Source organism: Aquarana catesbeiana, linkage group LG01, assembly GCF_042186555.1.
Source record: "Aquarana catesbeiana isolate 2022-GZ linkage group LG01, ASM4218655v1, whole genome shotgun sequence".
NCBI lineage: Eukaryota > Metazoa > Chordata > Amphibia > Anura > Ranidae > Aquarana > Aquarana catesbeiana.
Genome location: NC_133324.1, coordinates 431,600,265 through 431,622,501, shown reverse-complemented (window position 1 = coordinate 431,622,501; position 22,237 = coordinate 431,600,265). Strand labels below are relative to the sequence as shown.

The following is a 22,237-nucleotide window of genomic DNA, read 5'->3' as shown; positions in this document are numbered from 1 at the left end:
TATGGTGGACAGTAGTAGTGTAGTATGGTGGACAGTAGTAGTGTAGTATGGTGGTCAGTGTAGTATGGTGGTCAGTGTAGTATGGTGGTCAGTGTAGTGTAGTATGGTGGACAGTGTAGTGTAGTATGGTGGACAGTGTAGTGTAGTGTAGTATGGTGGTCAGTGTAGTGTAGTATGGTGGACAGTGTAGTGTAGTATGGTGGTCATTGTAGTATGGTGGTCATTGTAGTATGGTGGTCAGTGTAGTGTAGTATGGTGGTCAGTGTAGTGTAGTATGGTGGACAGTGTAGTGTGTAGTATGGTGGCCAGTTAAGTGTACAGTATAGTGGACAGTACAGTGGTCAGTGTAGTGGACAGTATAGTGGTTAGTATAGTGGTCAGTGTAGTAGACAGTATAGTGGTCAGTGTAGTGGATAGTATAGTGGTCAGTGTGGTGCACTGTATAGTTCTCAGTGTAGTGGACAGTATAGTGTAGTGGACAGTATAGTTCTCAGTGTAGGGGTCAGTATAGTATAGTGGTCAGTGTAGTGTGTAATGGTCAGAAAAGGAATCAGGTTGGTCAGTACTATTGTATTGTTGGAAGGGACTCAGGGAGTGCTAAAAGTCCACATGTTAGGGGGCGCAAATTACTTGCCTTGCCCCGGATGCTGACAACCCACGCTACGCCACTGCTATGACGTGATTGTGATACAATGAGAAAAGGTATTTAGCAGTTTATATTTACTAAAATGATTGCATTTCCATGTTCTGCGTGCTGTGGGAGGCGAGGTATAATGAATGCCGGGTCCTGGGTTTAGTAAAACTTTAAGATAGGAGTCCTAGCTACTTTTGTGCTGATTTTGCATTGTCGCCGCTTTTCATAACTCCCTATATACTTTTTCGATGGGTAGAACAATTACAATACAGCAGGCTGGAGAGTACATTTCTTCTCAATTTTTCAGGGACTTGTGTGGAAAGTGTCAATTTCACCTCCTCAGCAATTGCATTTGCTTTAGTCCTCCAGGCGGGTTTTTCTTATGAAGCGGTCTGCCTAATTTCTTGTTATCAAGTTTGTACTATAAACATAATTAGCTCAGGTATTGCTTGTAAACACATAAATGTTTCCATATAGTTTAATTGACTCCTGAGGCTGGTATGTGTTGGTCGAAGGTCTGCAGAAGAGGAATTACTAGGTAAGTGAAATTTACAGTCTTATGGGTTTGCAGGCACATTTGGCAAATGACTACTACATGTACAATAAACATAGAAGTGTAGCTGTAAACCCTGAAAAAAAAAAAACAAGTAGCATTAAACTAATAGAGGATAACGTGATTTACAATGTGCGCTACTCTTTTTCTAATATTTCAAAGTAAATATCTTTGCAGCTGATTACGGAAGAGTGCATGATTGTCCATTTTATGCCATCATGTCAAAATAGCTTTGAACTATTTGATTCTGGTATGTGTTATAGGCATCCAAGTCTAATGGAAACGCAAACCTTTTATATCCTGCCAAGCACCTACAAATAAGAAACAGCCTATGCGATGTGCCGAGCAAGACAGTTAATGAATAACTTACTGATTTGTGTGAAAAAGACCAAACAAGCAATCTAGAGAATAACCAGCGGCACAAGAGAAGGATAACATAACCCACCCAGTTTTATTACCTTGTTATGTTACCAGTTCTAAATGCTTTCTTTTTTTCCTCCAAACAGAAATAAATTGCATTTTTTCCAGGATATAGAAAAGCATCTATGTTGTGTTTGTAAATGTAATGTGAATGTGTCAAAATAAAGCAAGAAAACTGCCAATGCTTACTTGTTTTTAGAAGTGCAAACTCTGCGGCTGTCGACTAGGCAATGCTGCCAGAGGCCCCATTCACACCTCAGCATTTTGTAGCGTGAAGTTGGAGTTGGTTCACATCTCTGCTACAAGTCGCCTGAATTAAAAAAAAAATTAAAAATACTTATACTCATACTTACCTAGGTGGTTGCTGCATCGGTCCCCTGCCGGCTCTGAGAACAAAGTGATCAAACATCGCCGATCGCTTGGTTCTCTGACGCTGTCAGTTACCGGCTCTCTGCTCTTCCCTCCCTCGCTCACTGGAGCACTGGGCTGTGGAGGGGGCACTGAAAGGCTGAGCCGGGTGCTGGTCCAGGCATGGGGGCGGATCTCGACTTCATGGTTGCAATCTTGCCCGAGCCAGGACTGGCTCTGTGATGTCTGCCCGCTGTCTGCTGAAGACGGGTCACAGAACAAACTGCACTCCTGTGATCCACAGGAGAAGTACAGCCAAACTAGCTGGGGACCCAGCCAGCAGAGGTGACGCTTGCGAGCAGCCTTGTGTGTCAAGCTAGGGGCTGAGCAGGCAAGCGTGGGTGAAGCTTGAGAGGTATATAGAGTGCCAAGCTAGGGCCCCAGCAGAGAAGCGCTTGAGGAAGATACCACGGTGAAGATTGAAGGAGCTCAAGGGATAGTGAATCAGTGGGTCTAGTTAAAGACCGGGAGCTCAGTGCATTGGAGATCTACAAGGAGCAATTTTCCTGAAAGTGAAGGAATGATTAAGTCTTGTGTTTGGAACTGTTAAAGATTGTTGCCATAGGAGACAGCATTCCTGCACATGCAGATGTGGCGTCTTGCTGGATGCCTTTCCCTGCATGGCTGTCCTCTCGATGTCTGCCAATTAATCTTACAACTACCTAAGGGTGTCCTGGCCCTAACCCCCTCTCCCCCCCAAAATACAAAAAGGACTGTTAAAATAAATAAAACCTCTTTTGCATTCAAGAAGTGTCTGGCGCCCAATAACTTTAACCATCTTACACCCACTATACCTCACAACCCACTACATACAGAAGGATGTCAGCTATCCCTGGCCCTAGAGGTTCTCATCAGACCAAAGGAGGCCTGGGACCTTGCTACACTTGGAATTTGTATTTAAATAGGACAAAAGTCCTAAGGGTTAATATTAGATATTAGGACTGGAGTCACAATTTTAGACTTTGCTTTAAGCACTGAAATCCCAGTGCAAAGTGGAGACTGGCTCTTTATGCTGACTAGCAAATGCCAATATTAAGGCCTCGGGCACACTGGACGTTATAATAACATTATAAAAACGCCAGTAGCTTTGCAGTAAGTTTTTCAGTATTTTTTTAGCGTTTTTAAGCGTTGTTTTTTAAATTTTCAATAGGATCAAAAATGTTAAATGCTGGTGAGCCATGTTTTTGAGCATTTGTGTGTTTTTTTTTTTTTTTTTATGTTAGAGCATTTTTATAGCTGAAAAACTCTTCTCAGAACCCACTAGTGTTGGTTTTTTTTATACAGCCAAAAATAGTTGATAACAGCCTATGTGTACATGGACACATAGGATAACATGCTGGAGAGTTTATTGACTGTAGAAAAAAAAACATCTGAAGCCAAAAACAGCAGCTGTAAAAATGTCCAGTGTGCACGAGGCCTAAAGGTCATCAGAGGGGCCAGGTAGCTACATTCCTGTTCCCTTCCTAAAGTCGCTGTATTGTATTGCATGTCTCCAAGCCCCTGACCATAAGAATTTTAGGGGAAGCTTTAGTCTTTTTTTAGCTAAACATACTGCAAGCTTGTTAAAGGTAAGAAATCTCAAAGAAGCACACAGCCAGCAGTAAAAACCTAGTTTTTTTAACTAGATTATTAGGAGTCTGGTTCCCACGGTGGATATTAATTGCTCTCTGTGTCCCTGTTGGAGATTTTCCTACACTTTCTATCAAGGTGAATCTCGGATAGCAATATGACCTGCGAGAGAGCATATTGCTAACATTTACATGCTTGTGTACCATATTTCATATATTTTACTACGTGTACAGACTCTCTCTAGTGAACACCAGTATTTCACAGCAAGAAAGCACTGCGTAAAAATTCTTGGCTCTATATAAATCCTGTATAATAATAATAATACATTGTTTTCAGTGAGTCAGACTTGACCAGTAAACTTGCACTAAAAGAAACAGGATGGAAAGGCACAACCATTGTGTAACAACACTAAGCAGCTAGTGGATTCAGCATACGTAATGGGAACATTTGGCTGTCATGTACTAGAATTCCAAAGCGTCCATAGAAAAAAGGAGGGTTATTTACGAAAGGCAAATCCACTTTGCTCTGAAAGTGCATTTTTGGAGAGCAGTCGCTCTAAATCTAAGGGGAAGATCTGAAATGAGTGGAAGCTCTGCTGATTTTATCATCCAATCATGTGCAAGCTAAAATGCTGTTTTTTATTTCCCTTGCATGTCCCCCTCGGATCTACAGCGACTGCACTTCCAAGTGCACTTGCAGTGCAAAGTGGATTTTCCTTTAGTAAATGACCCCCATGGTGTCTAAAACAGTAGCACATGTTCATAATAGTGTGTGTGTGTGTGTGTGTGTGTATATATATATATCTATATATAAATACACACACACACACACACACACGGACAGAATCTGAGAATTTGCTCTAGATATTTCTTTATTTCTGTGCAGCTAGCCCTTGGTTCCAATAGAGCTGCTCTTATAGTCTGCCTGCTTTATTTGATGGAGACTGACATGTTTGGAGGCTAAGATAACTATTACTTCTCTGAACACTAATTAGATGCTAAGTACACATATCTCCCACTCATCACCAGATGTAGTATGAAATACTATAGTTGCAGATAGAGGAGAATGAAGATGTAAAAGTATACAAAGGCCGGCCATAGATGGAGCGTCTTTCTCTGCAACCAAGGGTCAGTGTTGATGCGGGAATCCCACCTCCAAAGCTATTATGTTCTCCTGGTGGGGGGCAAGGGAAGCTGTCCTCTGGGGGAACAAAGTGATAATTGCTACTAGCTATGACAGCCGCTAGCAATAATTGCCTGTAAAATCCGACGGGCTGGTTATAACCAAGTTGATCAATCGATCCTGCTGAACCGGTTGAGATTTGTACTGTCTATAGTCAGCTTAAGAGAAGCAGGGGTTAAGTTCTCTTGGCTCTGCCAATAACAGGGTGTTCTTAGTGTGCTCTGCAACAGATTACTCCTGATAAATCATGAGTTTGCAGGTTGAGAAAAAAAAAAATCAAATGGGACTGCTGATCGCTGTAAGGGCTCAGCGTGAAATGCATCAACAGAAGCTCTAGGAAGTGGTTACCTTCTCTTCTGTGAAAGCTAATATCCAACAGTTATATAGAACGACCTGTCTCAGCAAGAATCCCATGTGGCTGGTGTAGTGCCTGGTGAACACTACAAAGTGTGCCTCTGGATATTTTGTGAAACTGGCTGTTATCTGCAAACTGTAGAACAAATGCTACTAATATGAACAGTAAGCGCATACATTTTAGCAGACTATGCTGAAACTGAATAAAGTGTGAGTTGAAATTTCATGCAGGTCCTGTCATTCTCCTCTTAAAAGGTGCCACTACCAAAATTTGGTTTTGGTACTTACTATAAAATATTTTTCTTGGCGTCAATCGAAGATACAGAATCTTAGACTAGTCTATGACTATTTGGATACTGGCGAAATAAAAACCAATAAGGCAGCCCTGGATGATCAATTTTACCAAGTTTCATAAGCAAGCAGTATATAAGGCATAAAACACAGAGGTGTTGGACCTGCATCCCTCCACTGACTTCTTATTTAACAGTAAGTAAAAAAATCGTATTTTCTTATCCTCCATTGCAGACACACATGTTGGACATCCAAATGCAATCCAATGTAGGAGTAGGTGAAGTCATTAGGGAAACCAGATGTGGAAATTTACTACAAGCAATAACTGAATGGAAGCCTGATGAATAATTTACTGAAAATGGAAAAGGACAGTATCAGGGGAAGATATCTAGGATCAACCTGGTATACTAGAACACGACTGACCAACTCCAAAGAGAAACTGGTACTTGAAGGAGCAATGACCTCTACCAGCAATGTGGAGGAGAACCAGTCATCCACCTTAAAGAAAATACAGGTGGAACAATACTAACCAAAAAGGAAATGAAGCTGGACCACTCTATGGAATCTTGAAAAACTAGCTATTTTTCTGCAGAGCCTGCGCAAATATCACCCATAGTCTAAGTCTCTAAGACTGCGTTGTAATAGATGTGAAGCCTGTATCCCAGGATGAATAATAAAGAAACATTGTACCGCTCAGAGGAACTGTTGTACAAACAGTGGGAGAATAAGGTCATTCCAACCCATCTACAATCCTCTTTCGTTGGGAAGTTGCAAGCGCCCACCACCAGAGGGGTCTGAAATAACAGAGCTAAAGAGGTATCTAAACTTGAAGGGAGAGTCAATTAAATAATTGGAGTGATTCTAAAGGCAGAAAGATATAACCTAATGCATTCGCTGCAATAGGGTAAAAAACCTTCTGTATGCAGTTCCCTTGCCAGTCCCTCCTTATACCTACCTGAGCCCAATCATGATCCAGTGCTGTGCCCAAGAGCAGCAGCTTTCTCTCCTGACTGGACAGAGAGGCAACAGCGGGTGCCACTGGCTCCAGGTGCTAATCATAGCCAGTGAGCAAAGGGGGGGGGGGGAATGGGCAGAGCACACCCTTTGTGTCAATGGACACACAGAGCATGGGCAGGATCAAGCCTGCAGGGACTCGGCCTGGGGGGAGGGGCCAGGAGCACCAGCGGGGGACACGAGAATCAGGGCTCTGTACAAAAACCATTGCACAGGAGCAGGTAAGTACTGTATAACATATATTTGCTATGTAAAAAAATATAGGTTCAGAGTCATTTTAAGGGTATCATTAGCTTCCCAGGTCCAGTGCCAAAGCACTCTAACACATGTGAACAGACATTAGGCCCATGCAATAGACAAACATAATAGCTTGTTGGAGACTATCACGTCTGAAAACAAAAATTAAACATTTTTTTCCAAAAGCACTAGGGGCTGTGGCTCTGCCCTGGAGATGGAACGGTTTCTCACAAATGAATTAATCTACTGTGAAATGGATGCATAAATCTGAGTCAATCCCAATATGGGATGGACAACTCAAATTAAAACCTTAAAGGCCAAGTTCACTTTCTGAGTACAATAGGTTATGCACACAAAAGGATTCAAGTAGATCAAAATACACTCTCCAGTTTTGAAAAATGCTGTTTAACCCCTTCCAGCCCATGCTATAGCCAAAAGACAGCTACAGCATAGTTCTCCAGGTCTGGGGGAAGGACGTCCATGGATGTCCTCCCACATGCACATATTTGGCACGCTTTGTGACCACTGTGTCCTTCAGATCACAGATCGCGGTTAAGGGCCAATCACCATGTGATCAGCGGTTTCCAATCACAGCTAGTCACATGTAAATAGACTTGTCGGTTAATGGCATTCCTTTCCTCACACTCTATGTGTGAGGAAAGGAGAGTCGGTAACTGCCAAGTCGGATAGGGCACAGTGAGTACATTGTTTACACTAATAATCAGAGCACTGATCATCGGTGCCCCGATAATCAGTGCAGCCCCTTCAGTGCCCATCAGTAACGCCTAGTAGTGCTCATCAGTGAAGACGAAAAATTACTTATTTGCTAAATTTTATAACACTAAGAAAATCTTTTTTTTATTTTTATTCTTTATTAAGAAAGGTTGCAGGGGACCTAGTTCCACAATCCCCACGTATTGCTCTCTTGAATGAACTGATGGAGAAGGTCCATCGCACTATGCAAAACTGTTCTCTCTTGTTCTCCTGGCACCCAAGTTGACCATAGCTAACTTATGGAAAAAGACCATTGTAAGCATTTCTCTGTGAAGGCAAAAGGTCTCTTGGATTACTATGTGCATATTGCTCTTTAATGGTTGTAGCTCTTCATGCTGTGGTCACTAAGGTTACCAAGCCACTCACTTCGTCCTCTGGGTTTTCCCTTCTCTCCCGTTTCCTCTGCTATTATTCTCTCTTTCTGGCACTCTTCTTGTTCTTTCTCGGCCTCCCACTTTATTCGGGTATTAGCCTGAAATTCGCACACTGTGCGGATCATTATTATTGGGATCCACTGATGACGGATGCCCCTTCTAGTTGACAGTGGTATTGTAGAGCGAAGAGGGTTTTTTTGGGACTTTAAATGAAATCATGGCCTGGTCCCACCCCTTTGTCGCGTGCTTGCTTTTTTTTCTGTCACATTGACAGGAATGGAAATACGCGGCCTTACCAGGCCATGATTTAAAGTCCCAAAAAAAACCTCTTCGTTCTACAATACCATAATCAGGAATGGATTATATGGGCGTCCTTCTGGGGGGATCAGACACTTGGGGCACTCCACCGTTTAGCACAAGGTAACTCTGCACTTTATAAATAACATCCATTCCTTTAATTTATCACTTCATTTTTGGATTTAGTAATTTGGCGGGTACTTTTTCACCATCATTTTCCATTGATTAGTTTATAATTTTGGTTCCCTCACCTCTGCACAAATTCACTTCTTACTCCATCCAGCCACTATCCACCATTTTCAATTTCATTCATCACTTTTTCCCCCAGCAAACCCCATTTTGGTGGTTTACCCACCACCCACCTCTCCAGAGTGCTCTACAGTCTCGGGTCCACCCCGAATGATGCCTGTGTTGGTTGTCGTCGCTGGGCTGCCCACCTCTGCTCCCGGTCACAATGTCCACGGATGGCTCTTCACCATCAGCATACGGATTCCAGTGAGTACACATGTATTTCGGGGGGGGGGGGGGGGGGGGGGTGTGTTATCTCTACCTCATCCATTTTCAGATTTATATACGATAGACTATCCTTATACTTTTAAATTACAGATGCACTGCACACCTGCTCCTGATGAGTGGCACCGAGCCACAAAACGCGTTGAGCTACCAGATGCCATGCTTTAATTTTACACCACCTATATATGGTTTGCTTTATTAATCACACAGTAATACCGAGGCCATAGGTCATGCAGGCACTACCTTGCAGAAACTGTATATCTCTATATGCTATTGGTGGATTTTGTAACCTTATAATGTTTGCCAGATGTTAACAGTGTTATTACCATGTGCAACTGCTTTTTAAATGGACATCAGCAATATGTAAGTTACCTATTGTGTATGATTTATTAAACATTTTATCTATCCACCAATCCATCGAATTGCAAACCAGGTGCTTCACTTAAAGTCCCACCCCTTTGTCGCTTGCTTGCTTTTTTTTCTGTAGTTGACAGTGGTGTCACTTTAAACTGAAGTTGAGATTCCAGAATTGTGTCGATTTATGTATTTTATTGGTTTTCTTCATAGACAGTGTTTTCTTATCAGTGGATATCTTACGTAATGACACAACTCATGCACTATTTTCCCACAATTCACCAATGTTTTGTACATTTGATTCTTTGTTGTCTTTGTACTTAAAACCCATAAAAAACATATTCAAAGCAAAAAAATAAATAAATGCACAACTGTGAAGTAATTTCCAGTGTATTCATTTACCCAGGTTTGCTCTCAATGTAGGTTTTTTTAGCCTACACATTTAAGTTTCGTAGAGTCCAGCCTCCAAAAGCTATTGCTGAGGGTATGCTGATCTAGATGTTGTAAAGAGACCAGCTCAAGCAGCATATTTGATGTCTCAATTGAAGATACCAAAAGCAAATATCCACAGGTTAACAACTTGACCGAAGAGAAAAACTGAGAAAACCCATTCACACCTCAGTGTTTTTCTAGCTTGAGGCTCAAAGCTCCAAAACGCTGGAGGAGAAAACATTGATTATTCTCTATGGAGATGGTTCACATCTCCACTCCAAGTTGCCTGAAGCCAAAACGCCTGAAACTCAAAAAAGTTCTGACGTTTTTTTGTAGCTCGATAGATTTGAGCGTTTTTGGCACGTTTTTATTCCCATAGAAATTATTAGAAATATTCCATTTGCACGTTTTGTCAAGCACTTTTGTGCAATTTTCTGCTCAAATTAAAAAATAAAATAGCAAAAATATATCAATAAAAGTATACCGACACACAAATAGCTAAAAATCATCGTAAATAAATGAATGATATGTAATAATATATAAATAATAATGAACTCCTAGCCTTAAATATATTATTAATAATTTTTCTTGTTTGTTTATTATTTATTTAATTTTTATTTATTTCAGGTAGTTATATAGCACCGTCAATTTACGCAGCGTTTTACATATACATTGTACTTTCACATCAGTCCCTACCCTCAAGGAGCTTACAATCTAAGGTCCCCAACTCACATTCATACATACTAGGGACAATTTAGACAGGATCCAATTAACCTACTAGCATGTCTTTGGAGTGTGGGAGGAAACCGGAGTACCCCGAGGAAACCCACGCAGGCACAGGGAGAACATGCAAACTCCAGGCAGGTAGTGTCGTGGTTGGGATTCGAACCAGCGACCCTTCTTACTGCTAGGCGAGAGTGCTACCCACTACACCACTTATTTTTGTAAGGGTTAGAGTTAATTATTTACCATTACTTAGTATTCATTTATTGAATTTATTTTTATTTGTGTATTATTATTATTATATGTAGTATTATTAACACCCTAAACCTAAACAAAAATGAATGAATAAATAAACACTGTCAGGAAGCTAGTTCAGCTAATACTAATTCTCATAGAGCTAATGCTAATTATTCTGCAGCTACTGCTCATTCCCATACAGCTAATGCTAGCGCATGTGTACCAGCAACACAGTCGAGCTCAGGCTAATATCCAGTGTGCATTGATACATGACCACCCTGCTGTTACCGTGTATGACCCCGGCTCACCTTGGCAACATCCCTGACTGTGGCAGTCACTTGCTATTAAGCTACTGGCACCCGTGCTTCTTTGAGCCTTGAACCACCATATTCAAGGGTGCTTGGACCAGAGCCGCAAGGGAAGCCTCTTGTCAACTCTGCCTCCAACCAAGGTATGCGACACCTTAACCCCTAATCCTAAACCCAACCCCCAACTCTTAATCCTACCCTAACCCCTTACCCTAACAAAAAATAATAATAATTGAATAATAATAGAAAAAGAAGTAAAAGCTAATGGAAAAACTAAAAAAGCTGAAATGCCTAGTAACAAATGATAGTTCTGTCTATTGGCTCAAAAAAAAAAAAAAAAAAAAAAAAGCCAAAGCTCAAAAACGCTGCATAGAAACGCACAAGTTGTGCAAAAAACGCCAGAAAAACACTCAAAGATGCTACGCTCAGGTGTGAATGCAGTCTTAAGGAAAGATTTGGAGGATTATGCTGTGCTGGATATTTGCTTAGTTTACCATTTTTTTTGCCAGTATCCAAACATCAAGGAGGCAGCAGTATAACCCACACCATAGACAATTCTACAATACAGTATCCCTCAATGGAAGATAAGGAATTTACCCTGCAAGAAAAAAACCTGAAGGAAAAGCTTGAAGGAACAGAGGTGAGGAACAGTATTATGTTACACTTGTAAGTAATAAAGTGCAGCGCTAGGTTTGAGCACAAAATGACCCTGGGCATAAAAACATATATGAAGTAGGTACAACACAGTATTGTAAATGTACAATATAGCCTAAACATAAATTCAAATAAAGTGCAACTATACAGTGCAATGTGATAAATGTTGCTGTATGCAACCAGAATAATTGTTTATAGTGCAGTCCTATGCAACAATGCAAGATGCACAGAAGTGCAAAACAATAAAAATAAGAAAAATGTTCATATATTGCTGGAATCCAATATAGTCACTTCAAAGTCTTCTTTTTTTCATTATCCTGCTGTTTATACCATTGGGACTCGATCGGATGTTTATGCATCTTTCTGGAGAGGAGCACCAAGGTTTTCCATCGGTGAATCTTTTATTCCACTAAAACCGCTGTTTGACCCCCCTGAATAAGGGATGTCGCAGGCTTTCTGGTGAGCCTTTTATCTTAATGAGGTGATGCGAAACACGGTGATGAGCACTCAATCTACGTTATATGCCGCACTTTGAAGTCACTATATTGGATTCCAGCAATATATGAACATTTTTCTTATTTTTTATTGTTTTGCACTTCTGTGCATCTTGCATTGTCGCATAGGACTGCACTATAAACAATTATTCTGGTTGCATACAGCACCAATTATCACATTGCACTATATAGTTACACTTTATTTGAATATATGTTGTTTAGGCTATACTGCACATTTACAATACTGTGTTGTACCGACTATATGTTTTTATGCATAGGGTCATTTTGAGCTCAAACCTAGCGCTGCACTTTATTAATTACATCTCTATTTTATGCCCTATATCTGGGTTATAGGGCTTAGCTGCAGGTCACCAATTGGCTAATTTCATATGACTCATATCACTTGATCACTTAGCGCAGATATAAAATTTTATTTTGTTTCATTATGTTACACTTGCCTCACCACCCACTTCTACCTACAGTAAGCAGTCCAGCCCTACATTTATTGAGAAGGTCCGTATTCAGTAAACCCTGTGAGGTTTTCTCTTGGAAATTAATTGTGGTCTCTTTGAGAAAATATACAAAGTGCATCTAGCTTGTAACCCCTTTATAACAAGTGGGTTTATTTATTTTGGTATGATTGCTAGCCTATTGAGCAAAATTTGAGTTACATCCAGTTCTTTAGTTAGCAATGGTAGCATGTGTAAAAGGAAATAGTGCAAATAAGTCTTTGTTTCACAGAAATAATCTTCATTAAAGAATACATAAACCCAAAATTTCATATTCCTGATATGTGCCTGCTGTACCATGTACTTGCATGGAAAAATATCCTGTTCTCTTTGTATTGCTTCCTTTATGTGAAATCCCTGGTGTTCCTGTCGGTGCCTCTGCTTTCCTATCAAAAACTGGCCACATTAAGCAGGAGAGCGCAGCCTGGTCAGTTTTCTGGCTGTGCTGGAGCTAACGCAACGATCAGGCTTCTGCTGACCTCCCCTTTCCTTCTACACAGCCATTCACTTGGAAGATTATTGTACTGTTGTTTCAGCTCCCTGAGCGCTATATGCAGCTGAGAACAGAAGTTATGCTATCACTTATAATAAAAAAAAAAAAAAAAAAAAAAAAAAGATGGGATCTATTTTTCCTGCTAAAGCATTTACATTTCTGTAAATACATTTTAGGCCCCTTTCACATTTGTGCGACTTGGGACTGCAAAGTCGCATGCAAAGTTGTTCCCCATGATTTCCAATGATAACCATATATATATATGTGCTGACTTCAAAGTAGTCCCTGTACTACTTTGGTCCGACTTTTATGCGAGTTGAGGTCCATAGACCTCATGTTTACACAGGCATTCCCTGAAATTGCAGTAAAATCATGCAACTTTTAGGTTGCAGCAGTGTGAAAGGGGCCTTAGAGATTTATATAGCACTGCCTGGGAGGGCTATTTTTTTCTATACTTTAGTTCTCAATACTTACAGGTCTTGGCCCTTCCCCATTCTGTTACTGGGCAGTGAAAGGAACAGAACAGCAGGTTAATGACCCTATCTCTCTGCACCGACTGGATTGATTCATGTTGCCATATAAGCACTGCAACCCACCTAAATGGCCCAGTGTGCAGCTTCTACCTCACCCAGTCTGAGCTTTGCTGTACAGGGACTGCAGGAGGCCAAGACCAGGATACTAAAACTGCCTGCATATAAAAAGACACACATTTAGAGGGCGCATGCGCGGCAGCACCTAACATGGACGCTTAGTCCGGGAGCTCCGTTCCGCCCCAGCAGCATCGGCCGCATTGCGGACAGACCGAACGGTCTAGACAGTCTGGATCTCCCCCCACGAGCTGCGGAACCCCCAGGGACCCCCCCCGATGTACTCCGAGGCCGTGAGACGTAACCTCCGGCCAGAATTTGAAGCGACACAGACCCGGCCCGGAACGGCCAAGATGGCGACGGCTCCTCACTGTGTTACCTCAGTGAGTCACGCTGACATGCAGGACGCAGCCTCACCCTCCCTACTGCCACAAGACATGGCTGTGCAACACCAGCTTACTGACCCCACATCTCCTGCTTCCACTGAGTCCCTCATAGGATGCTCACTGGCTGGCCTGGACTTCTCCCCCATGGCTGCAGGCCCTCCCCAGACACTCCAGCTACTACAGACCGGGGATTCAGGCCCACTCCAGCCGGTGGATGTAGCTGATTTGTTTAACAAGTTTGCATTGCTACTTGACAGGGGCCTCATCAACACAGCTAACAAGATAACGAATGATATTAAAGCAGATCTCCAAAACATTGGAACTCGCATGGAAATTATAGAATCTCACCTGGAAGCCACCACCTCCAGAACTAACCAAAACACTGCCTGCATACAGATTTTACAAGATCAGCTGGAGACGGCGCACGCTAAAATCGACGACCTTGAAAACAGAAACCGCAGGTACAATTTCAGACTAAGGGGACTACCCGAATCTTACAAAGACATACCTGAAACCGTCAAAGCGTTCATCAAGGACATTCTTCCTGACACTCCACAGCACAGATTGGAGCTAGATCGGGCCCACAGAGCTCTCAAACCACCTAGAACTGATGGCCTCCCCCGTGACATTGTGGTCAAACCACACTTCTACTCCGTCAAAGAGGAGGTGATGCGGAAATCTAGGTCTCTACCCAAAATTGTTTTTCAGGGTCACCAATTGCAGATCTTCGCTGACCTGTCCCCCTCTACCATCCAAAAGAGGAGAGCTTTAAAACCATTGCTCCAAATACTTATGGATAAAGAAATCAAATACTGGTGGCTCTTCCCGTTCCAGCTAAAATTCATTTGGAAAGGCAAATCGTTCACCTTCGGCTCACTCCAAGAGGGAGAAAAACTCTTGCTCCAACTAGGCCTCATCAGCTTGGACGCAAACCTTCAATCATCTGGAGGACCTGCAAACCCCGTCAAAAGACACCTCCCTACCAGCCCTCTGACTCCAGTGTGGGAATCGGCAAGATTTAAGAAACCTAAAGAAGCTGTTCCGCCATGAACCTTATGTCGCCACGGACGCTAACATTTTCACCTTCCTCCCGGGACTTAATGTCTTAAGCCAATGACAATTTAGGGAGAATACCGCCATGTGCTGCCTACTCATTAGATAAGTCACCTTTAGTGTCACACGGCGCTTCTCATGAGATGGCCTCACATGAGCCTGCACCCGGGAATGAGAATACCCCCGGACAAAGCACTCATCGTGCACTGGGGTCGCACACGCCCTCCCCTCATCACTCTCCTTGGTGGTGGGTAGTGAAGAGGACGTGGGGAGTGATCCTTGGATCACCTCGGCGGCCTGTCCTACAGGTCTTCTCTATCCCGACATTTCCCCTGACACGGGGGCCCCTTTTTTTTTTTTTTTTTTTTTTTTTTTTTTGATATTTATATATCTCTCCAGTGAAGTAAATTTTTCATTTTCCTCAGCCCCTTCCCATTGGCTTAATTTCCCCTTTTGGATCCAGCTCTCCTATTTTTTATAACTTAGGTATAAGATTGTTCGCCGCCTAGCCTTAACAAGTGCTCAGGTTATGTGTGCCACCACCTCCTAACCTCAGCTATCTGACTCACTAGTCTTAAATATACTGAAGGGCCCAGAGCCTACAATAAGCGTACGTTTATAGTTCTTATTTTTTCAATGGTTTGGTAAACATAGTTTTAACGGCCTTCCTGCTGGGGTGGTGTTCATGCACCCCCTCTTGTCTGGTGGATAGAGTTCCTCCATCCTCTGGACAAGTTTGGTCCCTGTCAGTTAGAGGGACTCTAACATTCACTTTGCCCCTAGATGGAGGTTTCTGTCACCTCCTCCCTACGGAAGACTCCCTTGTCTTTCGCCTTTCTTTTCTCCTCTAATCTTCTCTCTCTCTCCCCAGGCAGTCTCTTCTCGGAGGTCGATTGGGGGGAAGCTCATGGATACTACCTGATGCCCTCTGAAGCTCCACATTGGCATGTGACTCGTCTTGGTCATCGAGGAAACTTGATGGTAAGTGCTGCTGGGTTGCCTGATCGTCACCCCCCTCTGCTCAATGGCTGATAGTCTTGCAGTAAAAACACCCCTCAAGGTTGTGACTCATAATGTACAGGGCCTAAATTCCCCCATCAAAAGGCGCAAAGTCTTTCAATATATGCACACCCAAAAGGTTGACGTTTTACTATTACAGGAGACCCACTTCCCAATAAATTACCGCCCATCCTTCATACACCCCAACTTCCCCTCCTTTTTCTTAGCTAACGCTGAAAATAAAACTAGAGGTGTAGGCATCTTCTTTTCTAAAAGATGCAAATTCACCTTAAAATCAGAACATAAAGACCCAGAAGGCAGGTACTTACTACTAGTAGGGGACTTAGACGGACTTTCGTACACATTCATTTCTTACTATGCCCCTAATAGGGGTCAATTAGTCTTTTTTCAACACATGTTAACAAAAATGTCCCCACTCTTGGAAGGTACGGTGATTTTTGGAGGAGATTCCAATACTGCGTTCGACCAGGGGCTGGACAAGTCCAGACCTCCCGGAAGACATCAAATTAGACCTACCAAACAAAGCCTCCGAATAGCCAAATTGCTTTTCCAACACGGTCTCATCGATATTTGGAGGGAAGTAAATCCTACTGCTCAGGATTTCACTCACTTCTCCAGCCCCCACGGTTCGTTCGCAAGGATAGACCATATTCTCCTTTCATCAACCTCCGTTCCTTTAACGATCAAGGCACTTATCAGGGATGTGGTCTGGTCAGATCACTCCTTGGTGATTCTAACTCTCAATCGCCCGGGGGGAAAGAACCCAGATAGACGATGGAGACTAAATGAATCCATACTGAGCGATCCACTCAGAGCAACGGAAATCGATAGGCATATACAAAACTATTTTCTTATCAACGACACACCTGATGTTAGCCCCTCCTGTTTATGGGCTGCTCACAAAGCAGTGCTCAGAGGGCACCTAATCCAAATAGCTTCCCAGATCAATAAGTCCAATAAAGCTGAAATCGAACAGCTTGACAGGGAATTTTCAATTTTGGCTAAAAAACATAAGACGGATCCAAGATCAGTTCCCATTACTAAACTAGACGCTGCCAGGATGGCACTAAATCTGGCTCTCACGACTAGGGCTGAAAAATGGATTCGGTGGAATAGAAATAGATTCTATTGTCAAGGCGATGAGATAGGATCAATGTTAGCTAATAGGCTGTCACCACAATTTAGATCTCCGGCCCTCCCTAAAATTAGAATCCAAGGAGGTACCCTATCACAAAATCCCCATCGTATTATGGGAGAATTTCAAAATTTCTACAAATCTTTATATAGCGGTGACCAAGGTCCATCTCAGCAGGCGATAGATAATTTTCTAAATGATATTCACATACCTACATTAAAAGATAATCACCGCCAAAAACTGGATGCCCCGATATCTGCGGAAGAAGTTTGCATGGTCATAAAGAATTTGAAATCACATTCTGCACCTGGCCCTGATGGCTTCTCGGTCCCCTATTATAAATCGTTTTCTAACACGCTAGCTCCCTATATGGCCCGCTTCTTTAATGCCCTTAGACAGGGGGGACAATTAGATTCCTCACTCAACATGGCCCACATCAGAGTCATTCCCAAACCCAATAAAGACACTAGCTCGGTTAGCAACTATAGGCCAATTTCCCTTATTAATAACGACCTTAAGATACTGACTAAAATCCTTGCAGACCGCCTAGCTTCCTTTATTAGTTTATATGTTCATAAGGACCAAGTGGGGTTCATCCCCGGGAGACAAGGCCCTGATCAAACACGACGTGCGATAGATCTAATCTCCCTCATTAACTCTAACTGGGATAAGAGCTCTCCCATACAGGGTTGCCTGTTATCCCTAGATATCCAAAAGGCCTTTGATTCTGTTCACTGGTCGTATTTATTCAATATCCTACGACGTTGGGGCTTTGGTGACTCTTTCCTAAATGTCATGCATGCTCTATATTCTTACCCCTCTGCTCAAGTGCGTCTGCAAGGATTTTACTCTGAGTCTTTACCCATCTCCAGAGGCACGAGACAGGGCTGTCCCCTCTCCCCACTGCTCTTCGCCATAGCAATTGAGTCACTTGCAATAGCCATCAGATCCAACCCAAATATCCAGGGCATCCAATGTGGCCCCCACCACCACAAATGTGCATTATTTGCAGATGACATCCTACTTTTTGTTTCGTCCCCCCTAACCTCGCTTCCCAATATTTGTCGCCTCCTGGATGACTTTGGAACGATCACAGGCCTAAAAGTGAACTATAACAAATCACACGCTCTCAACATTAACATTCCTGATCCACTCCTTGCCAGGCTCAGGGAGAGCTTCCGGTTCACTTGGAATGACTCATATATTACCTACCTGGGGATTAAATTAACCCCCAAAATCGAGCTCCTCTACCAAGCGAACTACCCTCAGCTATACAAAAAATTAGAGGAAGATCTCTCTCTCCTGGCTTGGCAAAATTAACTCAATTAAAATGACCCTCCTTCCACGCATTTTATATTATTTTCGAGCCCTTCCAATCCCCATTGATAAAGCACGTTTAAAACGATTTCAAGCTAAAATCATCCACTTTGTCTGGGGTAAAGGAGGACATAGATTCTCCAAATCAATCCTGTTCAGATCTAGGAAGGAAGGGGGGCTGGGCCTCCCCAACCTACTCTGGTACTTCCAGGCTGCCCATCTAGCACAGATCTCGGTGGTTTACTCACATTGGGAACGTCCGGACTGGATAAATATTGAGAGACAGGCAGTACCCCTCCATACTTTAGACTATCTTATGTGGTGCCCCAAAAACCTGAGACCTCCAATCATGGCCCCTACGCTTTCACATTCATTAGCTCTTTGGGATACTTTAAGGAAAAACTCTCAGCTCTCCTCACCCATAGAACCTCTTAAACACATCTTTCAAAACTCTGAATTCCCACCGGGTCTTAACATCAGTTCCTTCAAATGGTGGCTTGACAAAGGCCTCTACAGAATCGGACACTTTCTCCGACCTCTGGGCCCTATCACTAAAGCTTATTGTATAAGTAATTTAGAGATGCCTGCCTCAGAATTCTTTCGATTCGCTCAAATCTCCAGCTTCTTACAGAAAAAGTGCAAAACACTCCCGAATGGACCCCTAATCACTGCATACGAATCATGGTGCGGCCAGGCCGATGAGCAGAGGGGGGGCATATCGGTGGTTTATAGGGCAATCTCATCAGCACAAGCTAAGACATCATATATGCTTCAATGGGAAGAGGACCTAGCACACCACTGGAAAATTGACACCTGGCACCGAAATTTTTCTCGCTCCTTTAAAGGCATTCTTAACTCCAACATTATGGAAGCTAGTGTGAAAGTTTTAACCAGATGGTATTTAGTCCCCTCAAAACTGGCAGCTATTTTCCCTTCCACGTCTCCTCTATGCTTCCGAGGCTGCGATATACGAGGGGATATGCTCCATATTTGGTGGGGTTGTCCCAGAATACGCCAGTTTTGGCACAAGATATTTAGTTGGATCAACAAAATTACCTCACTATCTATTCAAATGTCACCTCTCATTGCGCTCCTAAACTCCCCAGTACAGGGGGCTCCCAAGAGTTCCCAACGCCTCATCTATTTCATTCTTCTGGGCGCAAAACTCACACTGGCCAGGGCTTGGAAACAACCTTCCGTTTCCACCCGCTTAGCCAAAAGAAAGATATCCTGGATTATGAATCAAGAAAAAATGGCTAGTGTCATACTAGATTGCTCGGACAAATTCAAATTCACATGGGAACCTTGGGCAACCTTTGTGGGCGTTACTCTCATTTGATAACCTCTGGGTATACAGAGATGCTGCTGTATCACCCCCAGTCGACCTCCACTCGCTTCCTCTCTTTCCCTGCCCTTATCTTATCTCTTTCTTTCTTTCTCTCTTCCTTTTCCTCTTTCCTCAGGAATACTCTTTAATCACTTCTCTTCTCTTCAATGTATCTCTCCAGAGACGGGACTCAACACCCCTTTGAGTTGGGATCCCTTCTCAAACTGGTTCCTCATGCATAACCTCTAAGGTTTTACAGACAAACATTTCGTTCCTACATTCGTTTATACAAACAATCATTCAAGGTATTAGTTATTGCTTCTTCTAGTTACACATAGGGTATCTCTAGTTCACCATGAGTTCTCTAGTAAAGAGGCAGGATTTTTTCTTTTTTGACTGTTTCTAAAATGGTTCTCGTTAGGTTTTTTATGAGCCGCAGATAGAGCCTCGAGGTGCTAGAAGAGAGGGGTCGCAGAGGACGGAGCCTCAGCCACAGCATGTTCCCTATCGGGGTGGCGGAGCGTTCCCCTCTGTTGATTCCTCCAGTCTCTGAATTCTAGGCCGACCCTACCTGCATACAGAGCTATGTTTGAATACTGTTTCTTTTTTTTTTTTTTTTTTCAAATTAAAGCCTGTCAGCACATGATATTCTTCCTGTATGTGAAACGCTAGTTTATCCTTGTTGGAACTATCCGACCTTTAATGGAACTTCAGTATTTCCTACGGAATGTAGACCAATGATGTATCTATGCATATGATGTATTCTTCATATTTCGAAATAAAATATATTGAAACGAAAAAAGACACACATTTAATGATGTGTTAATAAATACAGAACTGCATTAATGTGTGTCGTTTATATCTTCCTGGAGTTCAGCTTAGTAAAGTTTGTTCACATTAAATAAATACATTATGCACAGACTTACAGATTTTTAAAGTGTGTGTTAGATGCAACAAAAACTATGCATGCTTCACAAAAGAGAAATAAAATAATGAGATAGTAGCTTTCGATTTAAACACTAAAAATCACTAGTAAATCTACATAACAATAAGGCAGCATAACTGCATAAACCACTTAGAGCAAGTAAAAATATCTTCTTTCTTGAGACAATGGCGCCAGCTTTCCCAGAATACTGCACGATTCTAAAAGTCTTTTCAAGTGGAGATTCAGTGTTAAAATGTCATTAGTACATCCCGCTCCTGCATACTTGTGTGAAAAGGTTTCCCAAAAATAAACGAGTGAAGTCCTGGTTTGATCTTTTCAGCTAAAGCCATAATTATGTTGAGATCGCCCTCTGCTGTCAGATCCAGATCGGTTTTCAAGCTGCGCAGAGATTTGAACACTTTCTTCCCCTTTTGTCTAGAAAACAAAAGAACAAAACATCAGAACACAATAGGAGTCAGGGCTTTCAGACATCTGTGTTTCTAGCCCTGTACCAAAGGTGTTCTATTAATGAAGGCCTATACAATATCAACATATGTCATTTTCTGCTAGATCTGGTCCAATATCTTATTTACAACAATTATATATATATATATATATATATATATATATATATATATATATATATACTGTAATTTAAAAAAAAAATAAGAAATATTGTATTTCACAAGTGGTTTTATAAAAGGCATATTTATTCAAGAAACCAATATTAGCACTGGATGCATATCAGTCTGCTGGTCAGTGAAGTACCACCTTGCCATATCTACGTATTATTTACCAGGTGCATATAGGGAAGCAAGCTTTTCAGATGCTCACCAGACATACACAGTGGCAGAATACCTGTTTAATTTTGCACATTCTCTACTATCCCTTTTATGATCTACTGTGTTCCTCCTTTACCAAACAGTATGGAAGCTTACACATTGCAAGCGAGTGAGAAATCCCTGTGGCATCTCTGGGATTTCCTATGAGCTCAGATGGTCACCTTGTAGCATGGCAAAGCTAATCCAGTTCTGCCTTGCCCTTCCCCTGCAGCAAAAAGACCACTGCAATAATAATTGTATTGTTTGCTGATAACGGAGAACAATAGACCACTATTACAAATTATCTTATTATGAAAAAATAAACCCTACATAAAAATTAAAAATAATAAAAAAACAAAAACAACAAAGAACTAACAGTTGGACTTCTTTAATTAAATACAAAATGTTGCGCTAAAAAAAGAAAAGAAGTGATCCCCTATCACCTGGATAGTGATAAGAAAAAAAAGTTGAATAAAAATAAGTTGGACTTTTTAATGCCAAACAATGGTTTTTATTTTTTTTTTTACTTTTGGTACATAGTTTTAATAAAAACTCTACTGAAATGTTTTATATTAAATTGACCAAAAGAGGAAAAAACGAAAACACTTTTTACGCTACTAGCAGATGATAAAAATCTATTTAATACTTGTCAAATACCTAAAGCCCCCCCCAGTCTTATTCACACAAGTTGAAAAGCACGGCCGCTCTGGACAAAGAGTGGGACTGTTTAAAGTCAAGAAGCAGGTGATTGGTTGTTACACAGCAGGGTGGTCCCAGCAATTAATAACTTACCTTTAAACATGAAAAGTCACGCCCGTTGTCCAGGGCTGCTATGCTTTCCG

At 42.0% G+C, this 22,237-nt stretch overlaps 1 protein-coding gene across 3 annotated transcripts in view; it reads right to left on the bottom strand.

Moving 5' to 3' along the window:
* Nucleotides 1–20,437: 20,437 nt before the first annotated feature.
* Nucleotides 20,438–22,237, bottom strand: part of C9orf72 (C9orf72-SMCR8 complex subunit) — a 99,880-nt gene continuing 98,080 nt past the window's right edge. For all 3 annotated transcript variants that reach the window (XM_073635860.1, XM_073635864.1, XM_073635865.1), the window contains exon 10: nt 20,438–21,009. In XM_073635860.1, the coding sequence (XP_073491961.1) occupies nt 20,823–21,009 (187 nt within the window). In that variant the 3' untranslated portion in view covers nt 20,438–20,822. The remainder of the gene's footprint in view (nt 21,010–22,237) is intronic.